The sequence below is a fragment of the Eptesicus fuscus genome, chromosome 3, assembly GCF_027574615.1.
Source record: "Eptesicus fuscus isolate TK198812 chromosome 3, DD_ASM_mEF_20220401, whole genome shotgun sequence".
Classification (NCBI taxonomy): domain Eukaryota; kingdom Metazoa; phylum Chordata; class Mammalia; order Chiroptera; family Vespertilionidae; genus Eptesicus; species Eptesicus fuscus.
This window is the reverse complement of record NC_072475.1, coordinates 53,744,102-53,763,430: the sequence shown is the minus strand read 5'-3', so window position 1 is coordinate 53,763,430 and position 19,329 is coordinate 53,744,102. Positions and strand designations below refer to the sequence as shown.

At 39.8% G+C, this 19,329-nt stretch overlaps 1 protein-coding gene and 1 pseudogene across 7 annotated transcripts in view; one reads left to right on the top strand and one right to left on the bottom strand.

Moving 5' to 3' along the window:
• WDR53 (WD repeat domain 53) overlaps window positions 1-19,329 on the bottom strand; it is a 45,251-nt gene that overhangs the window by 2,491 nt on the left and 23,431 nt on the right. For 6 of the 7 annotated variants that reach the window (XM_054713871.1, XM_054713874.1, XM_054713869.1 and 3 more), the window contains one exon: window positions 14,426-14,519. In XM_054713871.1, the coding sequence (XP_054569846.1) occupies window positions 14,426-14,519 (94 nt within the window). Of the gene's footprint in view, window positions 1-13,892; window positions 14,520-19,329 lie in introns of those variants that run through there. The other variant, XM_054713873.1, reaches the window with a different exon arrangement.
• Window positions 18,749-18,942, top strand: LOC129148642 (small nucleolar RNA U3; annotated as a pseudogene).

The following is a 19,329-nucleotide window of genomic DNA, read 5'->3' as shown; positions in this document are numbered from 1 at the left end:
GTTTTTCATGAGCAAAATTGTACACTCTTGCAGGGAGGGGTTCAGAGTCTTTTTCTTGTACTTTTTTTTTTTTTTTAGAGAGAAGGGAAGTGAGGGAGAGGAAGGAAAGAGACCTAGGATTACACAGCTTAGCTGGATCCATGCTATCAATTTCTGCAACCTCCAATCCATCCTCCAGAAATATGCTCCTGAAACACACTTCTGATCATGTCCTTCAACTTTTTATGCCACCCTGACTTGCCCAAGCTGTATCTCCTCAGCAGGAAACATAAAGTCCTTACCCTGTGCTCCCATCTTCTGCCACTCCTCTCACAGCCTAGTCACCAGTCCTTGAGACATCTAGCTGCTGACTGAATACGGTATGTGATGCCAAGCTTATATGGCTTACATATACTGCTTCTCCAGTCTAGAGTTCCCTTCCATATTTTTCTTATAAACTCCTACTCACACTTTAAGATCTAGCTTAAATGTTCTCTATGAAGATTTCCTTTTCCTAGTATCAAAGGCAAAATTAATTGATCCTCTCTTCATAGCCGTTTAGGACCATGACCATTATATGGCCAATCACAATAAATTTTAAGTATTTTTGAATACTTTTGTTATCCTTACAGGCTGTGAGTACCTTCAGAGCAGAAACCACATTTCATTTATTTTTGTATACCTACCATATAGCACATGCACTAATTTAATGGAATTCTTGCACCTGGGAGTAAATTTTTTCTTTTTTATTAACTTACATATTTTTTTTAACTTGGAAGACTTAAACCACTTTAACAGACACAGAAGTCTAATTGGCATGTCTGTAGTTCTTTGCCCATTTTTAATCCTTATACTTCTTTAACCCATCTTCCCAGTAAATAAGGCCTATACCTGCTCCCTCCCTATAGCCCTTAGCAACCTTTCCATTGTTTCTTTCAAGGATATCAGGGTTGCGGTTTCATTGTTCATCTTCTTAAGGCAAAATGAAAGGAAACAAAAACAAAACAAAAGCCCAATAGAGGTTTGAATCCAGGATTTCCTGCTGTCTTCCACTCAGCAACAGGCAGCACCAGCGTGAGTATTGGATCTAAATTCTGCCTGAAAGGTCACTCAGTACAAGAAGCTTTTAATAGCTTGTACATCCAAATATAGTTTCAAAGAAATGACCGTGTGGACACAGGTGTCCTGGAATGCACTATCATGTTTGCCTTTGAAAAGTGAGCTGTAGTACATCAACAGAGCACAAAAACCAGATGTAATTGTAGTTCTAATTATATTCTTGTAAATGTATATATGGATGCACAAAGGTAGACATATACTAGAATTAAGTTTGATGGAAATATAACTCAAATTTTAACATTATTCAATTATCACCTAAGTTAGGTTTAAAGAAAGCCCCAGACCATTTATTGAGAGCTTCTAGTATTAGGTTAGGTATTTTAAGTAAAAACAGGCGTAGAACAGGATTCTGGAATTTAAGGGATTCCAACTCTAATTGGGGAGATAGGACTTTACTTAAAAAGAAAATGTGGCCCTGGCTGGTGTGGCTCAGATGGCTGAGTGTCCCCCTATGCACACAGGTCACTGTTTGATTCCCAGTTAGGACACATTCCCAGGTTGCAGGTTCGATCCCCAGTGTGGGGCATGCAGGAGGCAGCCGATCAATGATTCTTTCTTATCATTGATGTTTCTATTTCTCTCTCCCTCTCCCTTCCTTTCTGAAATCAATAAAAAAAATTTTTTTAAGAAAATGTGTATAGCCGAAACCGGTTTGGCTCAGTGGATAGAGCGTCGGCCTGCGGACTGAGGGGTCCCAGGTTCGATTCCGGTCAAGGGCATGTGCCTTGGTTGCGGGCACATCCCCAGTAGGGGGTGTGCAGGAGGCAGCTGATCGGTGTTTCTCTCTCATCAATGTTTCTGACTCTCTATTCCTCTCCCTTCCTCTCTGTAAAAAATCAATAAAATATATTAAAAAAGAAAAAGAAAATGTGTATAAAATGTGTGCTAAATAGGTACAGAACATAAAAATAATAGAAGATGAGAGCAGGTCACTGAAGGCTTGCGTAATTCAGAAACGCTCACATTGAAAGTAGGATTTGGGCTTTGCCTTAAAGGAAACATAAGTCTTTAGTTATCAGAAAGTAAAGAGAAAGGTATTACAAACTGGAATAATCGTGTGACCAAAATTACAGAGGTGGCAAGGTAAATAATGGTTAGGGAAAATTGTGTGGGTATGTCTTAAGCATAAGATTCATGTAAGAAAAAGAAAAACAGCATTTAAACGGATAAATCCAGATCATGGATTTATTTATTTATTGATTAATTTATTCACTTGTTCAATATTTATTCAATATTTACTGAACACCATAAATACCAATGGAATGGATAAAACCTAGGAATGATCAGCACTATTCCAGGTATTGAGAATACAATGATGAACAAAGCAAAACCCTTGCCGTAAGGAGCATACTAGTAAGAAGAAAAAAACACAAGGATTACAAAAGAATGAATGGTTCTAGATATCCTGGTAGGAAGTTTCCCAGTCAGGACATATAGGTAAGATGTAGGTTCTATAAAGTTAATCAGTGGTGTTTAGGATAGATCTGAGTGGGAATAAAACCAGAGGCAAACATGCCCCGCTGAACACTGCTACAGTCAGATATGAGGTGATGAGGGAGTAGATTACAAAGAGTGGAAAGGCAAAGGGACAGATATGAGAAACATTCTAATTCCCCCCATGGACTCCTGGGGGTTAGAGTCAGTAAGTCTCACATAAATGTTTAGAAAACTTTGGGAATCAAGTCCCTCCTTGCCTCAGTGGGAAAAACCTTGCTAGGGTCTCTCTCATGTCCTACCAAATAGCCATTCTCCCCTCCTCCCACCCCATCTACTTTTATCTCATCAACAGAATCCAAGTTTTGTTCAAGGACTGGGAAGCCACGTGCTTCAGGAAAGGCTGGGCCTCTCCCCAGTCACAGGGGAGTGAATCTTAATTAGACTAAGCCAGTGGTCGGCAAACTCATTAGTCAACAGAGCCAAATATCAACAGTACAACGATTGAAATTTTTTGAGAGCCAAATTTTTAAACTTAAACTTCTTCTAACGCCACTTCTTCAAAATAGACTCGCCCAGGCTGTGGCATTTTGTGGAAGAGCCACACTCAAGGGGCCAAAGAGCCGCATGTGGCTCTTAAGCCGCGGTTTGCCAACCACTGGACTAAGCCAATCATATTAATTTTATTATTGTTGATATTTCTATTGGTTTGGGAATGGGCAGGTGGCAGAATTCTGGCCTATGAAATGTGAGAAGAGGTCTACTGTGGGGCTTCTGAGGTGTTTGTTTGTTTTTTTAAATTGTGATAAAATATACATAACATAAAATTTACCATTTTGGTGAAGGTGGGTAAAATGTACCAAAAAGTACAAACTTCCAGATATAAAAAAGTCTTGGGGATGTAATGAACAGCATGAAGTCTATAATTAATAATACTATACTATATATTTGAAAGTTGCTAAGAGTTTTTTTTCTTATTTTAAAAAAATATATTTTATTGATTTTTTTAGAGAGAGAGTTAGAAACATCGAGAGAGAAACATCTATCAGCTGCCTCTTGCACACCCCCCACTGGGGATGTGCCCGCAACCAAAGTACATTGCCCTTGACTGGAATCGAACCTGGGACCTTTGAGTCCATAGGCTGACGCTCTATCCACTAAGCCAAACAAGTTAGGGCTGCTAAGAGTTTTCTTGAAAATTTTCATCACAAGAAAATTGGTAGTTCTTTGTGGTGATGTATGTTAACTAGATTTATTGTGTTGATAATTTCTCAATATATACTTTTTTATCAGGTCATTACGTTATAACCCTGAAAATAATATACAGTAGGCCCTCCCCCCCTTATCTGTGGGGGATACTTTCTAAGACTCCCAGTGGATGTCTTGAAACCTCTAATAGTACTGAACCCTCTGTAACTTTTTCCCGGAGTCCATACAGCTGAGAGGGAGGGAGGGAAGGAGAGGGAGAGAGAGAGAGAGAGAAACATCCAGTTGTTGTTCCACTTATTTATGCATTCATTAGTTGATTCTTGTAAGTGCCCTGACCAGGTATTGAACCAGCAACCTTGGTGTATAAGGATGATGCTCTAACCAACTGAGTTACTTGGCCAGGGCTACCTCTGTCTTTCTAAATAAACTTTGGTTGTATTTGAGTTCCTTGGCTCTGAGTTCTTTTCGGAGCTGAACTCGAGGACTGAGGTCTAACATCTGGTGCTGTTCCCCGTCAAAAGAATCACCTCACAAAATATGTGTAATTCTCTCCTTAGGCCCTGCTTCTGGTGTACATCAAATTAAGACTTACACGTACTTACAGCAAGATCAGCCATTGACCCCAATATGTGTTACTTTCACATTTATTATATATGTATAGGCATATTCACAGACAGTGGGGTTCTTATGGGAGCTTTCATTAAGGAACTGGTGAAAGCTCCCATAAGAACTACCTACTTATCAATCTATTGAATCATTTAATTTATTTATTAATATATTTTATTGTTGATAGTATTACAGATATCTCCCATCCCTCCCGTTGTCCCCATTCTCTCATCCCCTCCCTTCCTCTCTCCCTCGCAGGTCTTCACTACTCTATTGCCTGTGGCCATGGGCTATGCATATCCTATATAACAAAAGCCCAGTGATCAGAACGACTGCTTGACCAGTCACTATGAGGGGCACTGACCAGCTCTTGGTCCCTTTCCCCAGCCGGCAGGCTCTGATTCGCCGATGGTGAATGAGAACCGGGGTGGGTGGCGGGGGATGCAGGTGGCGCCAGGCCAAGACCCCCGCCCCACCAATCGCCCCACACACAGAGGGCGACTCGCGGCGGGGGTGGGGCCGGCGAGTGGGCAGCAATGGCCAACCTCTCGGTCCCTCCTCTCCTTCCCCCCCCCCCCGGCTGTTAGGCTCCCATCGCTGGATGGTAAATGGGGAAATGGGGTGGGTGGTGGCGAGATGGCCCTGATTGCAGGCTAGGCCTAGGGACCATACCAGCGCACGATTTTGTGCGCCAGGCGTCTAGTAAGTATATAAGTTCTTTGGTTTATCTTTTCTTGTCCCCCTAACCCTACATCAGGGTATATCAGTCTGTTCCATACCTCCATGCTTCAGGTCTTTTGTTGGTCAATTCATTTTGTTCATCAGATTCCACAAATAAGTGAGATCATGTGATATTTGTCTTTCTCAGATTGGCTTATTTCACTTAGCATAATATTTTACAGGAACATTTAAAAAATAATAACCATTTCCAAAAATGGAAGTATTTACAAACTTAATGTCAGTGATGTGATATAAGAAATTTATATTTGGTCTTTGTTATGGTTCTTGGCACAGGGCTTCTAAAACACTTGTAACTTTCTAAGTGATAAGAACAAAAGGAACATCGTTTGTTATATTTCTTTGTCCCCAGCTCCAAAAACAGGTGAAAGGAGCATCTTTTATTATATTTGGTTTTAATCCTCCAGTTAAAAATAGCTCTGAACTGATCAAAGTGAGTGTCCTTTGTTATTCATAACCAGCCCCTTTCAAACACACCCAAGTTTATATTAATGAGGCAATTTTTAGAAAGCCCCTAAGGATGTGGGGCTGGTTGCCAGAACAACCTCATGATTAGGTTGGAATTTTCAGCCCCATCCCTGAACCTCTGGGAAAGGGGTCAGGGCAGGACACAAGTTTAATCACCAATGGCCAATGACTTTATCAACCATGCCTACTGTAATGAAGTAGCCATAAAAACCCATACCCAAGGGGTTTGGAGAACCTGAAGTTTGGTGAACAAGAACACATCCACATGCCGAGAGGGTGGAGTACCCCCAAATCCACAGGGACAGAAGCTCCTATGCTTTGAACACTTCTAGACCTCACCCTATGCATCTCTTCATCTGGCTATTCATTTGTATTCTTCAATATATCTTTTGTAATGAATCAGTAATAGTAAGTAAACTGTTTCCTTGGGTTCTGTGAACCATTCTAACAAATGATCAAACTTGAAGAGCGGGTCATGGGAACCCTTGATTTACAGCCGGTCAGTCAGAAGTATAGGTGACAACTTGGGACTTTTGATTGGCATCTGAAGTGGGAGCAGACTTGTGGGACTGACCCCTTAACCTGTGGGGTCCAAGGTAACTCTGGGCAGTTAGTTTGAAAATTGGGTTAAATTGTAGGATACCCAAATGTAATGTCTTCTGAGAACTGGAGAATTGCTCAATGTGAAAAACCCACATATCTGGTGTCAGAAATATTGAGTGTGGAGAGGAAATGATGTGTTTTCTTTTAATGACTTATTACAAAGTGAATACACTCATGTAACCCTAACCAAAATCAAGAAACAGAATATTACCAACTTGCCAGAATTGGCATAGCACCTGGGACTCTTCCTAATCATTGTTCTCCTTATCTTCTCAAAAGATAACCACTATGTCTCATTATACATTAGTTATTAGTTTTGTCTGTTTTTGAACTTTTTGTAAGTGGGATCAGGCAGTATGTATTTTTAACAGCTTTATTGAGATATATTTCATATATCATACAATTGACTCATTTTAAATATAAATTTCAAGAGGTTTTAGCATATTTACCATCATCACAATCACTCCCCATTCCTTCCTAATTGCTTTTCCCTGTCACCAGCACTAGCAACCATTTACCTACTTTCTGATTCTATAGATTTGTCTATTCTGTACACTTAAAAAGATGCATATATACAAAGAAGGCTGAAAAAATAAGTGAGTTAAGTGTTCATCTTAAGATGTTAGAAAAAGAATTAAACCTGAAGATGATAGACTGAAGGAGAAACAGAAAATAGCTAAATAATAGAATCATCAAAGGCAAACACTGGTTCTTTGAAAAGGCTATTACTATTGAAATGCTCCTGAAAAAAAAAAAAAAGGAAAAAAAAAAGACTACTGATAAGACTACTAAAAATGAGAAACCAGATAAGCAATAACAGGATTGAAGAAGAGCACATCACTATACATGTAAACAGGTATTAAAAAACGAAAAAAAGGATATATTTTTAAATAAAACGAAAAAAAGGATATATTTTTAAATAAAGTCATATTTTATTGATTTTTTTAGAGAGAGAGGAAGGGAGAAACATCAATCAGTTGCTTTCCTGCACACACCCTGACCAGGGATCTAACTCATAACCTGGGTATGTGCCTGATTGGGAATAAAACTTGTGACCTTTGGGTGCATAGGATGATGCTCAACCAACTGAGCCACACTGGCCAGGGCTAACGCTAAGAAGATATTATAAACAAATTCATGCAATAAATTTGAAAATCTGTATGAACATCCAAGTGGCTGCATATACCAACAGTTTGTTCCTTTTTATTCTAAGCAGTATTCCATTGAGTGGATATTATCACAGTTTATTTAACCATTAACCTGTTTAAGGAATCTGGGCTGATTCTAGTTTGGGGCTATCAGAAATAAAGCTCCTATAAATATCCATGTACAGGTTTTTATGCGAACATATGTTTTTTTCATGGGATAAATGCCCAGGAGTGCAATTGCTGGGTCATAAAGTAGTGGCATGCTTAGTTTTGTAAGAAACTTGCTAACCTCTTCAGAATGGCTGTACCATTTTACATACCTACAAGCAATAAATTATAGATCTAGTTCTCTAATCCTTACTAGCATTTCGTGTTCTATTTTGTTAAATATTAGCCATTATGACAGATGTCAAATCAATAAAAAATATATAATCCAGATTTTAAATATTTTTGAAGGGTGAACTGATCTGTAAATATTTTTAAATTCTTTATTGTTGAAAGTCTTACATGTCTTCTTTTCCCCTCATTGAGCTCTCCCCAGTAGCTCCCCCATCTGTAAATATTAAACCTCTATAACTTGTACTGATTCAGATTTTTGAGAGATAGGACCCAGGCATCTAGATATATATTTTTAAATTCTTACCTGAAGACATACTTATTTTAAAAACAAACATTTTTTATTGATTTCAGAGATGAAGGGAGAGGGAGAGAGAATTAGAAACATCAATGATGAGAGAGAATCATTGATCAGCTGCCTCCTGCATGCCCCACAGTGGGGATTGAGCCTGAAACTCGGGCACAGAATCGAACCGTGACCTCCTGGTTCATAGGTGAACATTCAACCACTGAGCCATGCCAGCCGGGCTGGATTTCATTCTTGATCCCAAAGTTTCCTATTGATAATGTGACTAGTTTCCCTACCTAGCTACCTTAGAATTTATACAGAAAAATCCTCTGTGCTTCTCCAGAATACCTTCTTTCAGAGCAAGCTATTTGTTCCAGCCTTGCTGTTTCCCTACACGCCCCAGCAACATCACTCCTAGTCTTTTTTTTAAATATATTTTATTGATTTTTTACAGGGAGGAAGGGAGAGGGATAGAGTCAGAAACATCAATGAGAAAGAAACACCAATCAGCTGCCTCCTGCACACCCCCGACTGGGGATGTGCCTGCAACCAAGACACATGCCCTCGACAAGAACCAAACCTGGGACCCTTAAGTCCGCAGGCCGACGCTCTATCCACTGAGCCAAACCGGTTTCGGCTCACTCCTAGTCTTAACAGGAAACGCTAAAGGCCACTAAAGAGGATTTCTGGGACATTATCTACAAGTCCACGCACTCAAGCTTCAGTGCTGTGTATTTTTAAAATAAAAAATTATTAGACTTCTAGGATTTGTTATTTTTAATTATTATACTAAAATTACTTTAGTATAATGATGCTTTAATATCAAACCCAGTATTAGGCATAGACTTCTTAGAACTCTTATGCAACTATAAAATCAAAACAAATCTACATACTAAATACAACCCAAGTTACAACTAATAAAATTCAATTGTCAACATTAATGTATTATGATGGCTGATGCTATTTTGCTGATACTAAATAACTTCTCACATCATGGATTTAGCATTAACTGCTTTAAAGAAGGTTCTTTTGAATTTGGCAAGTTGATACTACGTTGGGCAGAGTTATGACTCATACACAACTTTTCTCTAAATGAGTTACATCCATCACTTGGTTTATGCATTCTCAGTTTGTAAATTTTAGATTAAAATAAATCACCTGCCATTTATTTTAAAACTTTTATATTTTATGAATTTTTTCAAACCAAAGATAGCATATACAGGGGTCCTCAAACTTTTTAAACAGGGGGCCAGTTCATTGTCCCTCAGACCGTTGGAGGGCCGGACTAGAGCTTAAGAAAAACTATGAACAAATTCCTATGCACACTGCACATATCTTATTTTGAAGTAAAAAAACAAAACGGCAAAAACACCCGCATGTGGCCCGCGGGCCGTAGTTTGAGGATGCCTGATATAACATGTCATAAAAGATAAATTCTTCCTGTTACTTTTGCTACTGCTATTGATGAGTGGAAAATTGATAATGGGACACTGGGGAGAGGATTTATTGACACTTTTTTTGAATGACTCTTATTGGGTTTGGGGGACCTGGGTCTGCCCAGTCAAAACTCGTTTGTATTATTTCTAATATCCTAAGTTAAAAATTTTTTTTCTTAGTCTTCACTCAAGGATTTATTTTCCCATTGATTTTTAGAGAGTGGAACGAAGGGAGGGAGGAGGGTGAGAGAGAGAAACATCGGTAAGAGAGAGACACATTAATTGGTTGCCTCCCACAGACACAACCCAGGTACCTGCCCTTAACTGGGAATTGAACCTACCACCCTTCAGTGTACAGGTTGATGCTCTAACCATTCAGCAACACTGGCCAGGGCCTAACTTTAATTTTTAAAATTCATTTATTAATGAGAGAGATGTTTGTTGTTCCACTTATTTATGCACTAGTAGCCCTGCGCACAAATCCGTGCGCCAGTAGCTCTCTGTGGGACCTGGCCGTTCTGCGCCTGCTGCCCAGAGGCTCTCTGAGGCCCAGAGGCCCATCCGCGGCCGGGAACGGAATGCTTGCCTCGTTGCCATGGCGATGAGGCAAGCATCCCTCCAGGCCGCTCACACTGCCTGTTCTCAGCAGCCACCCCCCCCCACCCCGCCGCCCCTGGGACTGGGGGCCTCTGGCGGGGCTGAGGACTGGGTGCCGCCATCTTTGTGACAGAGTGATGGTTAATTTGCATATTACCCTTTTATTAGATAGGATTCTTGGCTGATTCCTGCATGCCCTGACCGGGGATCAAACACTCAACCTTTGTGTACTGGGACAATGCTCTAAGCAACTGAGCTACATGGCTAGGGCCTAACATCCTAACTTTTAAACTACAAAAATAAAGGGTGGAAAAAGCATTAAGTTGTTAAACCTAAGGAAAAATATTCTTATTTTAAGTGAAAAATTCGTAGTGATAAATCTAAATAAGACAAATATTAATGATGTGAAAGCTACAAATCTTCCACATACAAGGGCACTGAGAGGTAGTAAGTTTGGAAAGAGCACCAAGACACTTGTCTTGAGACTTACTTTTATAACAGCAGCCTCTAAAAAAATCAGTTTAAGGTGTACAACATATTGATTTGATAGTTATATTGTGATGATTGACATTGTCGTGTTAGCTAACACCTCTATTGTATTACACAATTATAATTTCTTCTAGTGTTAGAAACAACTAAGATCTTAATCTAGTCTCAGCAAGTTTAATATTTATAATAGTTTTTTTGTCTATAACCACTGTAGTGTATTAGGTATCCAGGATTTATTAGTTGCAAACATGTACCTTTAAACATCTTTCCCATTCCCCCACACCTGGGCCCACAGTAACCACTATTTTACTCTTTGCTTTTACAATTTCGATTTTTCTAGATTCTACATGAGGTATCATACAGTATTTGTCTTTCTCTGACTTATCTCACTGAGCATAATGTACTGAAGGTCTATCTATGTTGCTGCAAATGACAGAATTTCCTTTTTTCATAGCTGGGTAGTATTTCATTGCATGTGCCCGTGCGTGTGTGTGTATCACATTTTCTTTATCCTTGCACTTGATGACAGGCAGTTAGATTGTTTCCATATTGTGGCTATTAATAATGCTGTAATAAGGGGGAAATATGTAATACTTTCATCAATAAAGATTTTTAAAAAGTAATAAACATGGGAGTGCTATGTCTTTATTTTAATATATATTTTTTATTGATTTCAGAGAGAAAGGGAGAGGGAGAGATAGAAACATCAATTATGAGAATCATTGATTGGCTACCTCCTGCACGCCCCATGCTGGGGATGGAGCCTGCAACCCAGGAATGTGCCCTGATTGGGAATTGAACATTAATGCTCAACCACTGAGCCACACTGGCCAGGCCATATGTCTTCATTTCCTTTGAATATATACCTAGAAGCAAGATTGCTGGATTGTTTGGTAGTTTTAATTTTTAGAGAAATCGCCATACTGTCTTTCACAGTGGCCGAACCAGTTTAAAACCTCATCAACAGTGCACAAATGTTTCCTTTTCTCCACATGTACACCAACACTTATCTTGTCTTCTTGATGGTAGCATTTTTACAGGTGTGAGGTAATAATTGGTCTTGGTTTTGATTTGCATTTCCCTGATGATTAGTGATGCTCAGTACCTTTTTATGCACTGTTAATCAGTTGGATATCTTCTTTGAAAAAATGTCCTTTTTTTTTCAGCTTAAGGTTTTTTTCTAGAGTTGTATGCATTATTTATAAATTTTGGATATTAACCACTTACCCAATATATGGTTTGCAAAAATTTTCTCCCATTCTGTTGGTTGCCTTTTCATTTTGTTGAAAATTGTTTCTTTGGCCCTAGCTGGTTTGGCTCAATGGACAGAGCATTGGCCTGTGGACTGAAGGGTTCCAGCTTCGATTCTGGTCAAGGACACATGCCTGGGTTGTGAGCTTGATTCCCCCACTAGAGTAGGGGGCATGCAGGAGGCAGCCAATCAATGATTCTCTCTCATCACTGATATTTCTCTCTCTCTCTCCCCCTCCCTTCCTCTCTGAAATCGATGAAAATATATTAAAAAGATTGTTTCTTTGGCCATGCAGAAGCTTTTAAGTAGGGGTATGCAGGAGGCAGCTGATCTCTCTCCCCTCTTCTCTAAAAATCAATAAAATATTTTTTTAAAACATTCTGCTCCTCTGGTTGGGATATGGCTTATGTGGTGGTGGTGACAGTAGGGTACCTTGTTTACTCTCCCACAATATCACTCTGGCAACTTACTTTAAAATTAACCTCGATAAAAAAAATATTAACTTTAGCACAGTGGAAGGGGTGATCTTCCCCACTGGGAGCACCCCACAGGAAGAGGGTTGGCTACAAAGGAAACCCAGCTCTGCTCAGATCCCTGACTGAGCCACAAAGTCCCACTTGGCCCCAGACTTTCACCTCCACAGCCTTGCTCATGGCTTAAGGGCCTGTCTCCTGCAGTTGTAGCTCCTATCACCAGACTAATGAGAGAGGGTGGTATTAAGTCACAATTGGGTGGTTAAGAACAAGAATGTGAATCAGTATGATATGATATCAGTATCTAAGAATATGATATCAGTATCTAAGTTTTCATTTAAAAGTGGCATATCCCCTTAGGGAATATCTAATTTCACCCCTTCACTTTCAAATAAGGAAACTAAAGCCCAACATGGCCAAGAAAGTTGCCCAGTGCTGGGATTAGAATCTTGTTTCTGTCAGTACTCAAGCCAAGGTTCTTTGTCAATAAATTTTTTAGGGCCAAGATATTCTCCTTTCTTTAAATTCCAAGCGAAATCACTAAACAATATTTACTGATTGCCCATTTAATGGACTCCTTTAGTTGTAAGTTAAAAAATCTAGCTCAAATAGCTTAAGCTTAAAAAAAAAAAAATAGGCTCCAGGAATACACTTTGTTTTAGGCATGACTGGTTCCAGGCTCAAAATTACTGTGAGGATTCTACCTCTTCACCTCTAAGAAAGACTTTCCACAGGAGAGGCATATAGACTGACATCCTATCAGCTTAGCTACCCCAGTAGTACATGTCAGCTATCATTGGACTTCTCAGTTATGTGAATCAATAAATTCCTTTTTATTCCCTTAAACCAGTTCAATTTTGAATTCTGTCACTTGTAACAAGTGTTCTGACAGAAATGAAGCTTATCAAAGGGTTCTCCTCAAACAAGGATAATGGTAACCAATCAGATTCTCTCTTCAAAACTTTGAATGTAAGAGTAGGATGTATAAGCAGAAGCCGAAGACAGCAATCCAGGCCATGAAAAGAAGTTTACTATTGATACTCTATCTTGGCCTCTATTTTCTACCTCTTCTTTTTTCTATCTTATATCTTGAGCTTATTTGTGACTTCAGTTTATTTTTGGTCCTACCTGCATCATGGCCAGGACTGCTGCATAAAATACTAAACTGATTTGATTCTAAAACCCTCTTCTTAGAAACAGCAAAGGGTAAATTGTCACTAAAGCCTTCTGGGCTTTACACAGAACAAACAGTAACAGGTTTCCTCTTCCAGCCTGGTAAGGCTCCGCATAGCATCCTAGAATCTGAAATAACTATGTTCTAACTAGTGTAGTGACCACATTTGGGTCAGGATGTGGGCTTCCCTAAGTTAGGAGGTACAGACAACTGAGATCCTTTGTAGGCAAGTACTGTACCTGCAAATTTCCTGGGTTTTCAAGTTACTTAACACCTCTGAGTCTCAATTCTTGTGCCAATAAAATGGGGGAAATCATTGATTTGGAATAAAAAATGAAATATACATAAAATCACTGGTATATGTTCAGTACTGAGCTAATATTAGTTCACTTCCCCTAAATTTTAGTGTCACTCACTATATGAAGTATTATCCAATTATCTTCTTTTGCTCAAATGTCTTAAAATTTATACAACGGAATGGTATTATTCTACATGTGACAAACAGTTTAAACAAAGAAACAAGATTTTTTAAACCTAAAAAGTTGGCTGCAGTTATTCAAATGTTTTTATTGGATTTAAAATTCATTTAAGGGATACACAGATATGCAACTAGTTTGATCAGCTACTAATATATTTTGGCAACCCTTTATTTTTGTACTCAAGAGCCAATTCACTTTTTCTCCATGTTCAATACTTAGCTTTGGTAAAATTTTGCCCTGTTCCTCATGTGTCACTGAAGTATTAGTGTTTCCACCCTGGTTGGTATAAGTTGCTCTTTTAGTGCTTTTTCTGTGGGTATGTTTTGTAGGACTCTTCTGTTTTTTCTCAACTTCACTGCTTACATCCCACATCATTACCTTCCCATCATTCCCTCCAGTAAGCAGCAAATAAGATTCTGGCAGAAAGCAGACCTGGGATACTCCCAAAGTGTGGCCCTTAAATCCCAATTCCTGTTCACACTTGACTCCCATTACCCTAAAGATTCGAATCTTTCCATCTTCTGCACCACAACTAAAAATATTGCCACATGATGCCACAGACACAGAATGGGCTAGAGCAGGGTTTAAAAGCTGACCCGGTGACTGTAGGCTCTCCATTTCTTCTGTTTCATCCTCCTGTAAATTGGTAATCCAGAGTGGCCGGGCTTTCTGAAGGTTCCATAGCATCACCTTTAAACAAAAGGATGTTACACAGTCAAATAAAGTTCTAGCCATCTTGCTAAACTACTATGCTTATTCTGCTTCTAATAAAATCATCAAAATAGTCTGAGATTGATTAGTAGGATATATTTCCAGTAATATTAAGAAAAAATTTAAAGGGCACTACAATATGGCACTAGAATGCTACCGTGGTGCCAAAACTAGAATGCCAATGGGCAGTAAGATAGAATTTAGAAAACAAGATCCTGAATAACTTTCGATTAACAAGACTATTAAAATGTAATCCAAATTATTAAGCAGTTGCCAGTTTTCTTTAGGTCATTCTACCCTCATCTCTGCAAATAAAATTAAAGATTATGAAATTTATTAATCTTAGTCTATGCTGGTTACAAGTAAAAATCAACAAAACAAACAATCTGGGTTATATCTGAAATAATTTGTATCTGGAATGTTTTCCTTTCCTTTCCCATTACCCAGATTATCCATTCTAGGGACTTAGCTCAAGTCCCTGTCTCTGCAAGCAGGCTTTCCTAACTATTCCAGCCCGCTTTTCTCTTTCCCATATTTAATTCCTATTCTATTAACTAACATTACTAGCTTGTCAGTTTTTGAAGATTTAATACATCTTTGATAATGCTTAGTATAATGCCTGGAAAAGAGCAGAAATTCCAAACCTATCTGTTGATTAATTTGACATCTTGGTATATTTGGCTTTTTGTTGTTCCCTACCACGATCTCACCTACTAAATTTATTTAAATGAAGTGCTAATTAAAATGAAACAATAAGCTTTGTGAATTGATTTCACTCTATAGTGATTCGTTTTCTTCCTGCAGCAACCAATTTGAAAAGGAAAATATTTTTAATACTTTGAGAGAATATACAGCTTTATTTTACCATCTAGTACAGTGATGGCGAACCTATGACACGCGTGTCAGCACTGACACGCGTAGCCACAGCGGCCGCATGCCGAGGATGAAACATTTGCTGCTCCTGAGGATGAAACATTTGAGAAATAATGTTTTTTCCTCAAAGTGACACACTACTCGAGTTATGCTCAGTTTTTTGGCAAAGTTTGACACACTAAGCTCAAAAGGTTGCCCATCACTGTATGTATTATCCCTGAATTATGACTCACAATTTAAAATGTATACTAGGATAAGCAAGACTTTGTTTAGTCAAAACCATAGATCTGAATTGATAAGATTACTACTGCTCTATTCAAGGTTAACTTCCATCAAGTCTACTTTCCAAGTAAGTTAAATACAGTAACATTTATTTTCTGCTACTAGTAGGAAAAGAACTGAAAATCCTTTTGGATTCGATTTATAACATTATACTAAGTGGACAGTAATTGCTATTGGGATGAAGCCAACATACTAATAAATTAAAGTAACTTTAAGTATAATAAAAAATATCAGAAAATATAACAAAAAATGAGTGAGTACTAAAACTTGATGTGGAAATAATCTCTCTCTCTCTCTAAAAAAAAAAAAAAAAAGCCTGGCCAGCATGGCTCAGTGGTTGAGCATGGACCTATGAACCAGGAGGTCACCATTCGATTCCTGGTCAGGGCACAAGCCTGGGTTGCAGGCTCCATCCCCAGTGTGGGGAATTCAGGAGTCAGCAGATTGGTGATTCTCTCTCATTGATGTTTCTATCTCTCCCTCTCCCTTCCTCTCTGATATCAATAAAAAAAATAAATAAATAAATAACACATATACACAAAACAACCAATAACAAAACAAAAAACAAAAACCCCACCCTGAACAAAGGAAAATAAACATTCCAGAATCTGCTAGCTTAACTGTATTTGCAGTTACCCCCAAGTTCTTTCTCACACAGGCCCCATAATATCTGGATTATATTTATTGTCCTCCTAAGACATCCAAACATGAACTATACCCTAAGTGTTTTCAGAAGCTTAAACATTTTGTATTAATTAAATCATCTACATGTGTTAATAACCATCCCAGTTTCTACCAATTCAAGAATCATTTCCAAGTACTGAAGATTCCCAAATTGTTCTTGTCTGTACATTCTCTTTATATTTCTTTGTTCTTCCTAACTGCTAAAGATTCCAGAGTATTTTACAATTTCTCAACCACTGTTCAAGCTGTATCACCTAAGTAGGAGAGCTAGAGATAATGAAGAAAAAAAATACAAGAGTTTGGGGTAAAAAAAAAAAAAGAGCCTGGAGGTTATCTATACTAATAATAGAGGAATATGCAAATTGACCAGGATGCTATCACAGTAACGACCAAACAGCAGGCTCTGTGGGGTGACCAGGCTGGCAGGGGGGTTAGTGAGGGATGACCAAATGACTGAACAGCAGGTTGTGTGGGACAACCAGGCTGGCGGGGGGGGGGGGGGGGGGAGACACGGGGGGACGGGGGGGTGCAGTTGGGGGCAACCAGGCCAGCAGGGGGGGCAGTGAGGGGAGACCAGGCTGGCAGAGGGGGGCAGTTGGGGGCTACCAGGTTGGTGGGGGGGGGGCAGTTGGGGGTGACCAGGCTGGTGGGGGGGCAGTTAGGGGCAACCAGGCCAGCAGGCAGAGGCAGTTAGGGGTGATTAGGCTGGCAGGGGGGGCAATTAGAGGTGATCAGGCAGTTGAGCAGTTAGAAGCCAGTGGTCCAGGATTGTGAGAGGGATGTCCGACTGTGGGTTTAGGCCCGATCCCTGGGATTGAGCCTAAACCCAGAGTCGGACATCCCCCGAGTGTCCCGAATTGGAGAGGGTGCAGGGTGAGCTGAGGGGACCCCCCACCCCGTGCACAAATTTCATGCACCGGGCCTCTAGTAGTCCTTATAAAACACTAATAGGAAGAGAAAGTGGACAACTGGCCAATGTTTAGAAGTGAATGTAATCATATCAAAGTGACCCTGATCAAAAATTTCTCCCCCTACAATAAAAAAACACACACATGCACACTATTTCTTCCCCTACAAAAAATATTTCTTTCCACATAAGAGATTCATTTATCACTTCTCAGCCTTTTGGCTAAGATCAAGTGGAAAGATTAATTTTAAAGGAAAAAAGTCTCCTCTATCATCCTGATCCTTGTCTGATCCTTGTGTTAGTACTAATAACCTTTCAAACTCCAGGAACAAGAACAAACCTTTAAACCATTTATTTCCAGGTGTGGATATGGGGGTGTTGGGGTGGGGGAGGAGTCATGTATACTATAGAAATATATGATGGTTTCAGATTTCCAAAGAAAAAACTACTTCATTCTTTTTTTTTTTCCTTTTGACTTTGAGAGTACAGTATGTTTATTAAAGCTGGGGATAGTGAAACAAGGAAGGGCCTTGGATAGAAGCAGCATCAGGAGAGAGCCTAGGTGGGGCTGCTTTGGTTCTCTAGAAATGTTATAGGAAAGAAATGAGTCTAGGTGGGGCTGCTTGAAAGTCAGAGGAAAAAGGGCCTTGGAGACAGGTTTGGAGGGTTAGCCTGGGACAAGCTGCTGCTGCCCACTGCTCCTGTAGTTGCAAGTCTCATGGGGTCCCCTAGAGTTGGGAGATGCATGCCAGTGAGAAAAGATGGGAGCCTGTAAGGGAAGAAGAGGGGGGAAGGGAAAGACTGGAACATACTCCCAGTGCTCCCGGATGGAGAGCATGCCTATTTAATGTTATTCTTTATACCTTCACATATACTATGATTATTACTTGTACCTATCTACACTAATAAAAGAGAAAAATGCTAATTGACCGTACCTTCGCTACACCCACAGCCAATCAGAGTGAGTATGCAAATTAACCCAACAAAGATGGTGGTTAATTTGAATATGCTGAGGGAGGGAGGAGTGAAGACTGAAGACAGCATAGAAGGAAGAGGGAGGGAAAGCACAGGTCAGCGGTGGCAGGAGGGAAAGTGCAGGGGGGGGCAGCGGCTGCAGGAGGGAAAGCGTGAGGTGGGGGGCAGAGATGGCGGGAGGGGAGGGAAAGCACCGGGCAGCGGCAGGAGGGAAAGTGCAGGGCAGCGGTGGCGGTGGGAGGAAAAGCGCGGGGGGGGGCGGCGGCTGCGGGAGGGAAAGTGCAGAGGGTGGGGGGGGGTGGCGGTGATGGGAGGAAAAGCGTGGGGTGGGCAGTGGGGGGCAGAGGCAGTAGGGAAAACGCGGGGGGGGGGGGCGGCTGGAGAGCCGGAAGCCCTGTTCTTGCAGGAATCTTTCTGCAATGGGCCTCTAGTTTAATATAAAATTAAGTGGTCTCCAGTGTCTTAATTAATCACAGTTTGGACGCTCAAGATTATACTTTCAGGGATCATTTCTACAGTTTGTTACTAGAGAAATCTCTGAACGTGTGGAACAACTGAAACCACGAGGAGGAGGTGCAGTGTTCTCTCCTGAGTGTGAAACTGGCTTTTGGTATTGCTTTTGCAATGCTACTGCCCATTGATGATCTTCTCTTCCTTTGGGAGAGCATGGGTTGGAGTGTTAAAAAAATAAATAAATCTGACTCTCTGAGTATGCTTGCCTAGTTAAACCTATCTAAATCAAAAGATATAATTTTTATAATTTCTATAATAACAAGGATAGGTGTGTTAAACATATCTACTGTGTGTGGTAGTAATTAAATTTCTGCCTTGAGATAAAATACATTTGCTCAGAGAGAAATAACTCAAAATTAACCTGATATGAACTTTCTCCCACTATTATAACTATATTCTTAGACTCCCCTAATATAGGCTGGATATTCTTTTTTTTTTTCAAGTTTCTTTGGATTTTTTAATTATAATTATTATTTTAATAACAACCTGAATCCCAGAACTTCCAGATACTGTCCATATTCCCTCCCCTGGGCAGAGAAGAGGGGGCACTTCCAG